Raw genomic sequence first — 14515 nt, forward strand, 5'->3', positions numbered from 1 at the left:
GCTGTTCACATATTTCTGGTCATCACTAACATAATATACGTTCAGATTATTCATTACCAACTTGTAAGGTAAATGTTGAAATTAGCTTCCTTTATTACAACCAACATTCATGACATACACAGAAAATGATTGCCCAACTGGACAAAATCTGCAGCACACTTGCCAATTACTGTTGATAAATCCATAGAACGTGTGTGACCTACATACATAATTGCAGGGTCTTATACCACACACAAGACCTGAGGATGTCTTTTATATATATATATATATATATATACCCACACATCTTTTGATGTATCTCGACATCCTATCTCATGCGCAGTCACACACAAAAGGTCACGCCTGCGGTTCAGAAGTATGTGTGAAAGTAGGCTAAAGTTGGTGTGTTGGTATTTAAAGGATTGTGTGGGCTGCTGACAAAGCCATGCATGTACAGCCACGCATGTGGAACATGAACATGTCTATGTGCATTCACATGGGCATGTCTTTATTAAACGCGCCTGTGAGAGGATGATTGCATGTAAAAGTGTGTGTTAGGTTTATCCATGATGATTATGCTACCTGCCAAGACACCCACACACCACGTCAACAGTCACAGTCGTTGCTCTAAATTAGGATGGTTAATTACTGCAATTAAGCTGTTGTGTGCGTGTATGTGTGTTGGTGTATGAATTGTAGTGTTGAGTTTTATAAGATGAGCGCTAGTGAGTGTTCGGTTTTGAGCTGTGTGCATGACAGAAAATGTTTCTATTAGTAAAGTTTAAGAATTACAATAATTGTTTTCATCTCAGTTGATTTCTTTGCTTCAAACATCTTCAGATTAAGAGTCTGTTTTTTTTTTTGAAGTAGGAATAAATAGGCAAATAAAACTCTTAAATTTATAGTGTTAGGGTGTTTATACTCTTAGTAATGTTTGTTATATTTTTTAATTATGCATGCTCAGATACATTTACCATCATATCGACATTTAAAATGCACTAAATATTAAATAGTATTGATGTACTTCTCTTAGTGTCGATCAATTCCTAATTTTCAACTTCAGTGTGCAGAAGCTTAATTTTCTCTCCTCAGAATTTCCCTGATTTTATAAACCTTGTTCGCTGACATCTTCCCACGATTTCTTTCTCCCAGTGCTGAGTGAGGAGATTTACTGTGGAATAAGATAGCCAGCGGGAAGCAGTTGAGGATAGGAAACACACTAATGTGATTGAAGGTCAGACAGGCCTTCCAGTCTTTGGCACTGTACAGAAGTGTTGCTTGGCTGTAACTGAGGTGTTTGTAATTCATGTGAAGAAATGAATCATTTCTAGGAAGGCCTTGCTTTAAATGAGTGTGGCATTTATGCTATGCATTTCTAATGTGTACTTTGATGCACATTGATGTTAAACAAGTGAACTGATTGATCTTAGCAGCATCTAACTGAGGTAGTTATGCATTTGTATTATACTTGAGGAAAGGTAACGGTTAAAATAAGTCTTGCTCTTTTGCTTAAGAAGTACTTCAGATGTGTGGGGTTTTTTTTAATGAAAATATTTGAAATGCCTAGCTTGGGAACCATGATTCATATTTCCATTGTCCACTTAATAAATGAAACTAGTACATGTTAATAGACCTACTTCAAATCACAATGCACATATTTGGCCAATATTACAGAAACTTTTAGAAAGCCCTTCTTTATCAAAAAAGCTACCCACAAATGTAATTTAACTACAAATCTGAGGGTAATACAGATATTTTTATTTTCATTTATTATTTTTTTTATTGGATAAAACTTTGCATGGGTTGTAAAGTAAGAACTAGACATGGTGTTGTTTTCTTGCATGTTGCAAAGTTAAATAAGCTTTTCACATTTAACAAGCCAGTCAAGTAACACAGTCAGGAAAAAATAAATCAGTTTTAACACTTTAAATGCCAAACTCTTGTTTTTGAGACATGGACACTATATACTGGAACTTCATGTCCCCATTTTTGAATTATGTCCTTGGAAATATGCCCTTTCAGATAATTCAGTGGCATATTTTGAATTTGCATGTATATTATAATTTTCATTACTGCCTGTGGCACCCAATCCATATGAACATGCTGCCAGAAAGATTAAGATAAAACAAATGTTAAACATGAACACATATAATTGGGAAGGAATGAAATTTGCTTGTTTTTTTGTTTAACAATGCGCATATAGTATACAGGAATATACAAAAATCTACTCTGGGGGGCTTGTTTTTATCTTCTATTCCAAATGATCACATTAGGAAAATATTTTTAGTGAATGAGCAATGTTTTTTTATTTGACTGTCCACTTATTTTGAGCTTCACATGTGGCTTCTGTTTACTTGACACACTCTACATTTTGCTACAAAACCGATGATAAGATGCAAAGATTTTTGCAATTTGAAGTATTCTGAAAATCAAGTCTGGTAGCCTTTCAATAGTAGTTTACTTTTGGAGTGTTTTTACAAAGCCACAGTCATGTTTTAGATGTTTACCTATTCCAGTTTTGCAGAATATTTGCAATATATCTTTATTTAGCTTATTTCAGGAGAAATATTAAAAATCATTCCAGTCTGTTCATATAGTCCTTATCCTTTGTGCTGAGCAGCGCTATATAACTGTTAGACAACCAGGACATCCTGTCCCTTGCTGTCACAAACGTAAAACTACATTGGAGCCAGAAGAAATAAATTGGTGTGCAGCTAAACCTGTGTGTTGTGTCCCAGGTCTTCCTATTTCTACTCAAAGGTACAACATACCTAACTCCTAACTCTGTAAAACAGTCTGTAAAACCACTTCATTAAAAAGTTTGCATTTTCTCAAACTATACACTAACCCTAAATCTGCAGAGCTATTCATATTTGCATAGTTACTTAAAAAGTATGGCCAAGACTCTTAAATATATTTAAAGTTACAAGAATTAGGCAGATATCTTCACAAATCGTGCCTAGTTTTTACCCTTGCTTTTGAGTGATAGTAGCCATATAAACTAGCTGTGCACTCACACAGAATGCTAGCAAATATTTGGTGGAAAGCTGAAGTGTTGATTGATTGATGTGTATAACGCACGTTGAGGCTTATTCGTCTGTTGTTCTTGGACAAAGACAAAAGGAAGTTCGTCACAGTGTAACTGTTTCCTCTCTCTGTTGTTTCTTCATTTACCTTTATATCAAGTGAAATATAGGGTAGATACTGTTTTTGTCTACCCTAGAAAATAAAATCCTAATTTACTGAGCTTGTGTTTATCGTTTTAAAAAACCCAATACAATTTTCTGCAGCAGAATTTTATATAGTAATATGGCAGTGCTAGTAGAAATTATAGAACTTCATTTGTTATTGGGGATCACATCCTGTGATCAGAAACATAAAAGAACATTTAGAACTGTTTTGCTATTTTTTATGTAAAGAAAATGTATTAAATCATGTGTTACAATATCCTAATTATTTTTCATTTTATTTTATTACCTACTGCTCACAGTTTTAAATGGGTATTTCTGAGTCTTGACACAATAATTGGATGCTTTTTGTTTGAGGAAAGATGTTTATATTCATTATGACACGGCTAATCAGAGGACTTTTTCAAATAGTTTTGAACATTTATTAAGGAAAAACATATATTCAACCCAACCAAACCCGTTTTGGAAATAAAACTCCCCCTTTTGGTAAACCATTAATTAACTATAATAAACCATATTCTTTTGTGTTAGGTTTCACTAGCCACACCATGCTTGAACCTGTTTAAGAGCCTAAAGTTGGCTAAGTAATCTCAAAAGCAACACATCATGGAATGATCTAAAGAAATTCATGATTAGCTGAGAAACTAAGGCCTCAGAACTCCAGCAAACCACAGTGAAAGCCATTATCCACAAATGGAGAAAGCATGGAACAGTGGGGAACTTTCCCAGAAGATCACATAAATGACTCTTCCAGGATGTCACGAAAGAACCCAGAATAGCTTCTAAAGCTCTTTAGACCTCACTTTGATGATGCAATGATAGGAAACAGGCTGGGCAACAAAAGTGTTCATGGAAGGCATCTAAGATGGAAACCACTGCTGACCAAAAAGAAAATGATTTCACAAAAAAAAAATAAATAAATAAAAATGGTTCCCAATACATTTGTGAAAGTATTGTTGATTTATGAGATGCACCTTTTGGAAGGTGTACATTTTACATCTGCCTTAAAACTAATGTAGTACTTCAGTGTGTGTTTTGTACTTACTCTGCATATCTTTTGCTGATTTAAAAATTTGTATAGTGATCTGAAAAATTAATTTGAGGGCCTGGCAGGGGGGCTGGAGGGAACAGCAAAAACAGGAAAAATCTGAAAGGAAGCAAATATCTTCCACAACGGTATGTGGAAATATTTTGATTTGTGATATACTGTTTGAATCAGAGCTGCTTTCTCTATCAAAGGCCGAACCCCCCCGCACATCCAACCCTCTCTCCTTTTTTTTTCTTTTTGCTTATGTAAGACCCTAAGCAACACTAGAAATCAGTGTGGAATAGAAAAGCCTGATCATTACTCCACTTATCATATTTAGTAATTAGTGCTTCTAAGTAATATTGGGAACATAATTTCGACCAGACACTACTGCTCCTACCCTGAGGAAGCAGCTGTGTAGTTTGTATCTAACCAGATGGAGAGAGGAGGACAAGCAGGCTTTTCCTGACGGCTACCTTCCCTACATTCCTGGCCAACAATAACACCATCGGCACACCTAATGACAAGGAACAGAGAGAGGCAAGCCAAAGGCCATATTATTGGTCAGGTTGTTGGGTTTATCTGGAGATCTACTAATGACTATGGCCTTGAGTAAACATGAGATTTTCCAAAGCATCACCCTCCTCTAACATAGTGAACTAGGAAGCCACAATAGGTGTGTGTAAAGCAGACGTTACACAACCTCGACAGCATTGTGTTGTTGGAATCTCAGGAATTTTGTTTTTGGGAGGAATACATTCAGTTTTCAGACCAATTAACCACAGGTCTGACCCTGTATTAAGCAGCCTCTCAGGGGTGGCTCCTCTGGGGCAGAGCTGTTGCGTTAAATCTGACTGCCGATGGGCTAGATGTAGGGGGAAAAAAACTCAATCTCAGGATGCAGATGATGCAGTAAAGGGCCTTGACATGGGAGTGAGACTGAAATAATTTATCCCGTACAAGTTGAGAGAGAACTCCACTCAGCACCATCGTTTAGGACTGAAAGATCAGAAACGTCTCAAATTATGGATAAATCATCTTGCTGCAAAACACCACTTCAGTAATGTAATTTTAACAGATTCTTTTTAATTATGAATACTGACGGTGGTTAATATGTCCCAGTGTGGAGCTTGACCTCGAGCTTTTCAGCGGCCCTTAGAAAAAAAGATTGCTTTTGCAACTGTGATGTTGGTGAAACATCGCTGGTATTCCCAGAAAATTATTTTAAAAGAAGTCTAAAAAGATAAAAAGAACTAATGAACTCCACTGTTACCGAGTCCCACACAAAGGACACACTGTGTTGTGTGTGTGTGCGTGTATGTGTGTGTTGATGTTGGCGTGATATGATCTGAGAATGTGAGATCAGTTGTTGGTTTTGATGTTTTCAGACATTGGTTGGTTTCGGAAATCTTCATTGCATTTTAATGTTCATGATGATGATATCTCCAAACCTTTTAAATCAGCTTCTGACAATTACACTTCCATCAGTTTTAATTCAGCCCTCCCATGAAAATCCATCCAACTCCTACTTTGTATCATCTGTATCTCTCTGTTTGACGCAACCGCCACACAGACACACTATTGTCCAATTAGCCAAGCATAATTTTTGCTATCTAAATGACCACATGCATCTTTGTCTGTCCTCGCACAGTTAATGATAATGATGGTTGCGCACATTTTTATGCCAGTGTGCGTGCAATTTGCCTTGTGCCTCTGTAAGTGCAAATCTATTTTTGTGTGCCTGCATGAGATAATATGTCTTAACACATAGCTTAAGCAGACATTCGACCATTTCCAAACCTACAGCCCAGTGACAGATCATTAGACAGTAGCACTGAGCGTGGCTCTAATTTACTGTGAAGCCAGTAGATCATCCCCTCTTGCTGCATCTGACCTTCCCATTCCTGCAGTAATTGTTTGTAGGATGGTTATTTTTAATGCTTGTCACTGACTGTCATGAATAGGGTTCTACTAAAGCCTTGGAGCATTTAGGTACTGACAGCAAGGGGCTTAGTGACGTAAAGGAGGGAAAGCATTTGGAGGAGAGCTGTTGGCAAGCCGAGGATGTGGGCTATTGGTGGCTCGAGCAAATTTGCATAAATTGACAAAACAAAGAAAAATGGATTTTGATTAAACACAAGTTTATTTTTTTGTTAATTCCTCTCCTTTTATACAAAACGATTCCTTTTCCCATTTTGTGTGAGCTACTTCTGGTCTCAATTGCTTTTACTTTGCTACACTGGTAACATATCTGATGTAAATTCACAGGTTGTCCCACAGCTGATTTCTTGGGATACAAACAGATCACTTTTGTTGAAAATCCCCAACCGGCTTCAACCTAGGGGGTTTAATATTCATTACCTACAATAGGTGGAGTTATTTTAAACTCTGTTGATGAAGCCTGACATTCCCTGACGTGTAAAGGCAGCTACAATCAAAGTAGAGAAAGCCCACATGGGAGTTTTTACCTAATTCAGCAATTTGTTTTTTCTTTTTGTGCAATCATCCCTTCCGGATGATCCTAAACTACTTATTGGTTATAAAACATTTTTTTTGGTTATGTCACCAGTTTTGACATGAAAAGCTTTAAAAAGCACAGCTTTTCTAATTAGTTTTTTTAAATTTTGTGTGATTTCTTTCCACCTATCTTTCCAGAGGGAGTGTGTGAGATCTGGTTGACAAGTGAAGACACTGGTGCTTACGGCAGAGACATAGGGACAGACCTGCCTACGTTACTGTGGAGATTAGTGCAGGAGATACCTGAAGGAGCCATGCTGAGGCTGGGCATGACCAACCCTCCTTACATCCTGGAACACCTGGAGGTATGCACAGACACACACAGTCTGATTTCCATCGCTTTACACTTTATCATTGGACCTTGTTTTCCTAATCACAACCCCAGGCGGCTCTTGGCTAATTATAAACCTAACCAGGTCCACATTGTATCATAAATGGTCTGCATGATGGTTAATTTCATTGTTTCGTTATAATCCTCAGATTGTAACTGTAATTTGATTCATGGTTCCTTGATGCCAACTTCACATGCCACCCAAAAGTATAATCAAAACAATGGTACATTTTGGCCAAATTAACTAAAATACTTAGGCTCGTAAGACCATTTCCTCCACACCGTTTGGCTTTCCACCCCTCCCTCCCCCCAAACCTCATACTCTCTCTTCTCTTTGTGAAAAAAAAACAATATTGCTTTGCCTAGATTTAATAAACTAAATTGCTGTCCGTTCTGCTTACCAAGCAGTTCAGCTCCAGCCTTCTCTCTGCTCATTAGTTCATTTTCTCCCTCTCTAATGAGTCAATTAAAGACCATTGTGTATTCTTTAGCCACCCCAGTTCTATCAGTCATTATTGTCTTTTCTAGTAGAACAATGGACATTGTTTACCCTCGTCTTTTTTTCCCCAGTTTGTTCCTCTGATTTTCTCCTGCTCCACTAAAGATGCAGTATTTAGAATGATTTTTATTTTTATCTGGCTCTCTCTTTGAAAGAATCGTCTAGAATTAATTGGACAAGAATTTATTAATGTTATCACAGATTTCACTATGAATTGACAGTGCATACATTTATAGAGAAATTTTAGGCACTAACGTAGTTCAGAGTAGTGCTAATGAAAACTGAAAAGGAGATAAGGGCATTAGACTGAGTAAAGAGTGCCACAAAAAATATGCAGCTTTCTAAAGCGTGGTGTCTTAATCTTATTTATTTAGGATCAGTAAATTAATAATCGATAGATGTATGATGTAAAGTTAAGGCTGTAGTTTGAGTATGGAAAACTTCTGCTAGGAATTGATTTTGCTGTGGCTAATAATCTGAAAAACAAATGTGGTTTCAATTATTAAGACAAGACACCCGGTTAGAGAAATAAACAATCATGGTTTGCTTTTGATGTGGTTTTAAGGCATGAATCAAGCCACCTCGGCTTATGCTGGGCTGCTGTGGTCCATGTTGCTCTAAAATAAAACCAAGGAGATATTTTTCTAGCAGGCATAATTTTTCAAATATATCCTATGTTAAGTTCTTATTAGGGAGGCACAAGATTAATGGCAAGAGGAATCATTCTGATTCTTAAAAAAGCTTGAAAACACCAGTTAGTATAATAAAAAAAAGCTCTGGTAACCTTTTACTTAATGAACGATTTCTCCTTTGCAGAAAAGGTTGATTTTTAAATTCTATGATGCTACAGCAAGCAATTTAAGAATTGCTCTCTGGGTGAAAATGCTCAGATCAAGGAGTGCAAATATCATTCTCAACAGAGATGATGTCTGTCCTTGTAGCTCAGTTTCATATTTAGTTGCTAAGTCCTGCAATGAGTTCATTAACAGAGTTGAAAATGTCAGCAAGAATAGTAAGACTGGGAGGAAATTTGCAGTGCTGTGAAATAAAAAAAAAAGAATTTTTCAATATCCATATTTCTTCTGTTGCTTATTTTGTTACACTTTAATGTTTGATCATCAAAGACATTTTAACATTATAATGTTATTTCATCAGCCTTACGAATAACTGCCTGACCTGTAGAAAGCAGAAATACATAAAGTATTCTAAGAAAAACTTAAAAGTATCAACAACACAGGAGAAACTAAAGTCAGTTGAAGAGTTGAGAAGGTCACAAAGAAACCCAGAGTAATATCAAAAGCTCTGCAGGTATCACTTTACTCAGTAAGGCCCAGTGTCCATGATTCTACAATGAGACTTGGCAAAAATTGCCTCTGTGGGACAGTTCTAAGATCAAACTCACTGCTGAGAAAACCGAAGAGAAAGATCTGTCTCTCTCACTTCCCCCCTCACCCAAAAAACATCTTCATGATTCCTAATACCTCTGGGAAATACTCTGTGGTATGACGGTACAACTTTTTACAAGGTGTGCATCCAGTTACATGTGGTCTAATGCTAATATAACAACCTTTCAGAAAAATAACAGACTATTCAAAATAAAACAGTGTAATGATCTGGCGCTGCTTTAGGACTGGGGTGAAATGCCCCCACACCCTCAAAGTAACAACTTAGTTACTGTTGACCAATATAAGAAATTTGAATCAATTTCTGATCTTTAGGATCCGTTTAATGAGGTACACATATACATTTGCATGAGTTTTGGTCATAGTCAGCCAACACCTCAATTCAGCTTTTTGTTGATGTTATTTTTGGCTGTTTGATTTTGTTTAGCTTTAGAGGTCACATTAGGCTGCTGCTGTACAGTAATACTAACGAAAAGATGGAAAACAAATCCCAAATTATTGTAGTTTTGTTTGCAAGTTTGGACTTGAGTGTTTGCAGGTCTACGAATGAACTCCACTACTCAGTTGTGGTGGAGTGTTTAATTCTGCAACATGTCAGAATTAAATAACACTGACATGTTGCAATGCGGGTGTGAGGCACTGAACTTTTTCTTTCTCTTTGGAGTTGCAAGACTTGAATTTCTTTAAAAGTGAACCTCACCTGATGTTATGATTAAATGCCGCACCTTAACATCAGTCATGGCTGTGTCTCATGTTCTCTAGAAGTAGCTTAGAAACGGATTATTCTGAAACATGTCCTTATTTAGGAAGCATTCTTTTTTTTTTCCTATAAACTCAATAATTTTCATTAGAAAAATGGATGGTTGAGTTTGATCTAAATACAATGTGTAAATATGCTAGAAACATGCTAATTTTCACATCCTATAACTGGCAGGTAAATGGTTTAGCAAACATAAAAAACAAGGATAAAATAGACGATACATTGTACAAATAATCAGAAATCCAAAAGCAATTTAGATAAAGTTTAAGTTTTGTTGCACTTAACAGAAAATACATTTACCATACGCCCTCAGTACTTTGTTCATCGGAACCTTTACAGTCACCAGTGATAAAAAAATAGTTCTTCACATGATTCTGGTATGTTTTTCCAAAATGTGTGTGTATATTTTCCTTACTTTTGGCTTCCTTCTTAATAAAATGTTCTGGAAAGAATTGCTTCTTTGAAAGCTATACGAGTATAAATAAACTGGCTTCTATTCAAATGAGTCTGACATATTTAGTTAGATCTGAATGATACAAATTAGCATAAACTTTGCTACAGTTCTACAATTCAACTTTTTATGTTTCACTTGTGAAAATATAACATAAAGATTGGGAGCAAGAGTAGGGCAGTCTAACCCGGACAGATCAGTGTTGTTTACTTAGATTTACTACAGCTAGTTAAAGTTGAAGAATCAAGGATGAGTGAGATTATACATAAATGAAATGAGGGCAGAAATTAAGGAAAAAAGAAGGAAAACAGAGGGATGAAGGCCCGGGGATAGAGACGAGGGGTAAGGAAGAGTATAAAATAAGTGCTGTGGGAAGCAGCAATAGAGGTTGTAATTAACCAGGGGTTAATGGAGGTGTCTAATTGCCCCCCTCATGTATAGGTAGGCTTTCTGCTTGGCTACATTACAATTAAAAAACCATCCTCCTAATGATAGGGAATAACAATTAACTGATAATTAGAAATATACTTGGGTGACACACTAGCTTACTCTGTGCGGATGTATGTTAAGAATCATTTCATATGCTACCAGCTCTTTTATTGTTAATGTCTATGCAGTGAGTTGCATTATATCTTTTTTTTCCTGCTTTAATTCCTCAGTCAATTAACCTACATAAAGAAAGATAAGAATGGTCTTCCTTAAGTTGTCATTTTCTTTTGTTGCTCCTGTCCCCTATTTACCCTTTCTCCTTTCTCTCCTCCCCTGGCCTAATTTTCTGCTAGCTCTAGTAATTTTATTGTGCACTTTTTTTTTTCTCTCCATCTTTTACCATGTAAATTAAAATATATAGCATTATTAGTCACCCGCCACTTCAGCCATTAGCTTTCTCCATGCTTGGTTTTATCAATAAATTATTTTCTTCCCTTTAAGAAGGCATTCAAAGCCTTTTAACTTCCCTTTTTCTTCTAACTTTTCATGATTATAGTGGTAATATGAATGCTGTGATGAGGGCCAGTCCTCAGAAGTATATTTATCCATCATTTTTAAGTAAGGCCAAATAATACCCTGCTGTCTTTCCATTTCTACAGAAGACCAGCACTTATATAAGATCATCAAACTGAATGGCTGTGATTGAAGCTGAAAAGGCCAAGTAACTTCACCACTAGCCTGCTAAAGATCACCCTCTCGCACACATTCAGATCAACACTTTTGTGCTGTCTCCTTCTGTCACACAAGAGCACTTTTTTTTTCTCATCTGCAGCCTGTTTTTCTTGACAGATGTCTGCTGCCTCCTAGCACCATTTGTTGATTGGAGCAGTTAAAGGCCCAATCTCCTCTCATGGGCCACTTCTCTCTGACATTTTAGTTGATTGCATTGTGCTGTCAGGAGTTCCTTTTTCAGTGGCTACATAGAAAAAAAAAGTCTGTCATTTTCAGATATATTTCTCTCTCCGCTCATATATATATTTTTGGTCTTCAATTTCTATCAGTCTCCACTTAAGTTTCTCCATGAAATGTGCTTATGAACATTTGTATACTAATGTGAGCTTTTATAGTTATGGCTGAATCAGGGAGCAAGAGGAGTAAATAATGAGAATAAATTTAATGATCAGCCATAACAGTATGACCACATCAAATGTCACCTGGGCAACCAAGCTTTTTGACACGAGGCAGCACATTTCTCTCCAGAATGCCTTGAAAGTTTTAAGATTTCATGGTTCCATGCACAGATTCAAGAATCCTTGTGCCAGATTCAGCAAAGCAGCCCCAGAAAGTAACTGAGCCTTCTCAGTGTTTCACAGTAGGGACAGTGTTCTTTTCTCTGTATGCATCTGTGAACACAGAGCTGATGCATCTTGCCAAAAAGCCCCAGTTTAGTCTCATCTGCTCAAACAATATTCTCCCAGAAGCTTTGCGGGTTGCCACTATGCACTGTAGGAATTTCAAGTCTCACTTTTTGGTCGTCTCCCATGAAGTTGACTTTGGCTCTAATGACGACGGAGGGTGCAATTTGACACTGATGTACCTTGACCTTGGAGTCCACCTTTAACTTCTTTGGAGGTTGTCTTTCAGTTCTTTGGATACCCCTCATGTTATCCTTTTCTTCATTTTCACATCAGTTTTCATACTGCAGCCATGACAGCATAAGGCTGTTATAGTCATGCTTTTGAATTATGAAAAGCATCAAAATTAAGACTTTAAATTTGATTTTTAAGCTAATATTTGGAACATGACTTACTTGGAGGCAGGGTCTGGGCTTTCTCTGCACCAGTGTTTTTATAGCTCTGAAAGGTTGGTTTCATCTCAGCACAGACTTCTTGCTGGGGCTGAGGGTGGGCTTATGTTTTGGTCTCCATATTTAAATTTCACAGGTCAGTCTCACTTTTATTCCCCTTTATTTCAGACAAAAAAAACATTAAATTGTTAAACGTCAGCATTATTAATAAGTGGGATTGTTCTTCATAAAGGAGTCTCTCGTTCTACTGCTATTTGCCTCATCACCCACACAGGTCCATGAACAGCAGCTGCATCCACAATTACTTTTTCTGCTGCATCTATAAAAAAACATTCATTATTGGGTGATTGATTGACAGTAATCATCCAATCCATCTACTTGCATTTTTTTTTCCCAAAAACATAAGCCCTTCTCCAAGTGGTTCCCACAGAAAGCTTCTCAGATGTTTCTATGTGAAATGCACCTCGATACGTTAGGTCAACAGGTTTCACAAAGTTTGATAAACTATCATACTATACTCTGGCCTAAACAAACATTCATATACACACATGCACACTCTTATCTTTCAGAGAGTAAACTAATTTATCAGTAGTTTACAATCTAACCTCCAGCTCCAAAACCGAGGCTTGTTCACAATCTTGTTTAATGTGTGGTGGTTTTGGAGTGCTTCCTGTTTACTTGCCTTAATCTTTTCCTGCTTAAAGCAAACTTTTGATATGCTATCAAAGAAAAATTACACAATAGGATGTATCTAACTCTAATTCTAAACCAGCACATTAACACAATGTGACAGTCAAGTGTCACAAATATAGCAAATTTTTCTTTTACAATGAAATTTAGATTTAATGTGCATCACAGGAGGTGCTGCAGATTTGCTGTATCCTCCAGGGTAAATTGAAGCAGAAGGTGTTTGAAATGTGTAATGCTGCAACCTGATTTACACCTCTGTTACAGGAATGATTTTTAGGCTAATTTTGTTTACAGTTACACACAAACTAAACCCTGTTAATATTTGCCGGTTAATCTATATGGCTATGATGATCTTAATAACAGAGGAGAGAGAAAAAATGACATGCCTTGGATGGGTTATAAATGTACAAATCATGCTTCCTTAGCAGACTTAAGCCATGTTTTAGTTTTTGCGGTCTTAAACATTATTCCCAAAACTTTATTTTCCTACTCTGGGATTCGTAACCATGCCATCTCTGTAAATTGAGTCTTCTAACATTCTGCAGGTAATCCCTACTACTGCGGGAGTATTGACTGACGTGGTTTTCAGCCGTTGAGTCTGGACGAGAGGCAATAAAACTACACAGACGATTCTGTCACAGTGGTTACACTTTACAACTTCTGTAAATTTACTTCAAAGTCTATTAAAAGATGTAAATGTTACAAACCATAAATGTATTTTTCAAAAGCGCACCTTTTCTTTCTTTCTTTTTTATGTCTGTCTTGCTTTTGAACCAACAATAAGGTATAGAAGAGAAGGGTCTGGTCTTGATTACATCTGCTGCAATAACTTGTAAACTGTTTCATGTGTTAGCACTCAAGCAGAATCATTTGAAGCCCAGAGAACTTGAGTAGGATTGCATGAAGTTCCTCCGCAGAGGATAAATCAAATACGTAGACGGCAGCAGTGTATACAGTTAAATTAAAAATCTTTGTGATGCTGAACGTGTTTTGTATTTGTGCAGCAGAAGACTCATTTTAGAAACACTGAAATGGAAGCTTTTACTTGACCTTTGTGAAAGTTCTCATGACGTTTTGATCAAACAAGTTGGTATTTTGTCCTGAATTAGAAAGTGTCCAACAATATCAATCAAAACTCTGACATGAGCTCTTTGTCTCTGGTCGTTCCTTATGGACACAAGGCAGGTCAGAGCATCACACAGAGCTCCTCTTACTGCTATTCCTTACAGCAGAATACAAAATTGCCTTTTTTTTCTAATATTGCCGTAGAGAAATCTGCTGACAGTTTGTGAAACATTCGCAAGCCTTATTTGTTGTTTAAAGCAGCATAAATAAATGATATCCGTTTGCAGGGACATTGACATTAATGATAAGCTTTACCAAGTTAAACTGTGTCTATGTTTTATGATCCTCTCCAAAAACCAAAAACATACA

At 36.8% G+C, this 14515-nt stretch overlaps 1 protein-coding gene across 3 annotated transcripts in view; it reads left to right on the top strand.

Annotated features, from left to right (window-relative positions):
- Positions 1-14515, top strand: part of cdkal1 (CDK5 regulatory subunit associated protein 1-like 1) — a 209019-nt gene that overhangs the window by 102423 nt on the left and 92081 nt on the right. For all 3 annotated transcript variants that reach the window (XM_081597191.1, XM_081597190.1, XM_081597192.1), the window contains exon 9: positions 6850-7016. In XM_081597191.1, coding sequence (XP_081453317.1) covers positions 6850-7016 — 167 coding nt within the window. The remainder of the gene's footprint in view (positions 1-6849; positions 7017-14515) is intronic.

This window comes from Poecilia reticulata, chromosome 16 (genome assembly GCF_904066995.2).
Source record: "Poecilia reticulata chromosome 16, P_reticulata-male-v2, whole genome shotgun sequence".
Taxonomy (NCBI): Eukaryota; Metazoa; Chordata; class Actinopteri; order Cyprinodontiformes; family Poeciliidae; genus Poecilia; species Poecilia reticulata.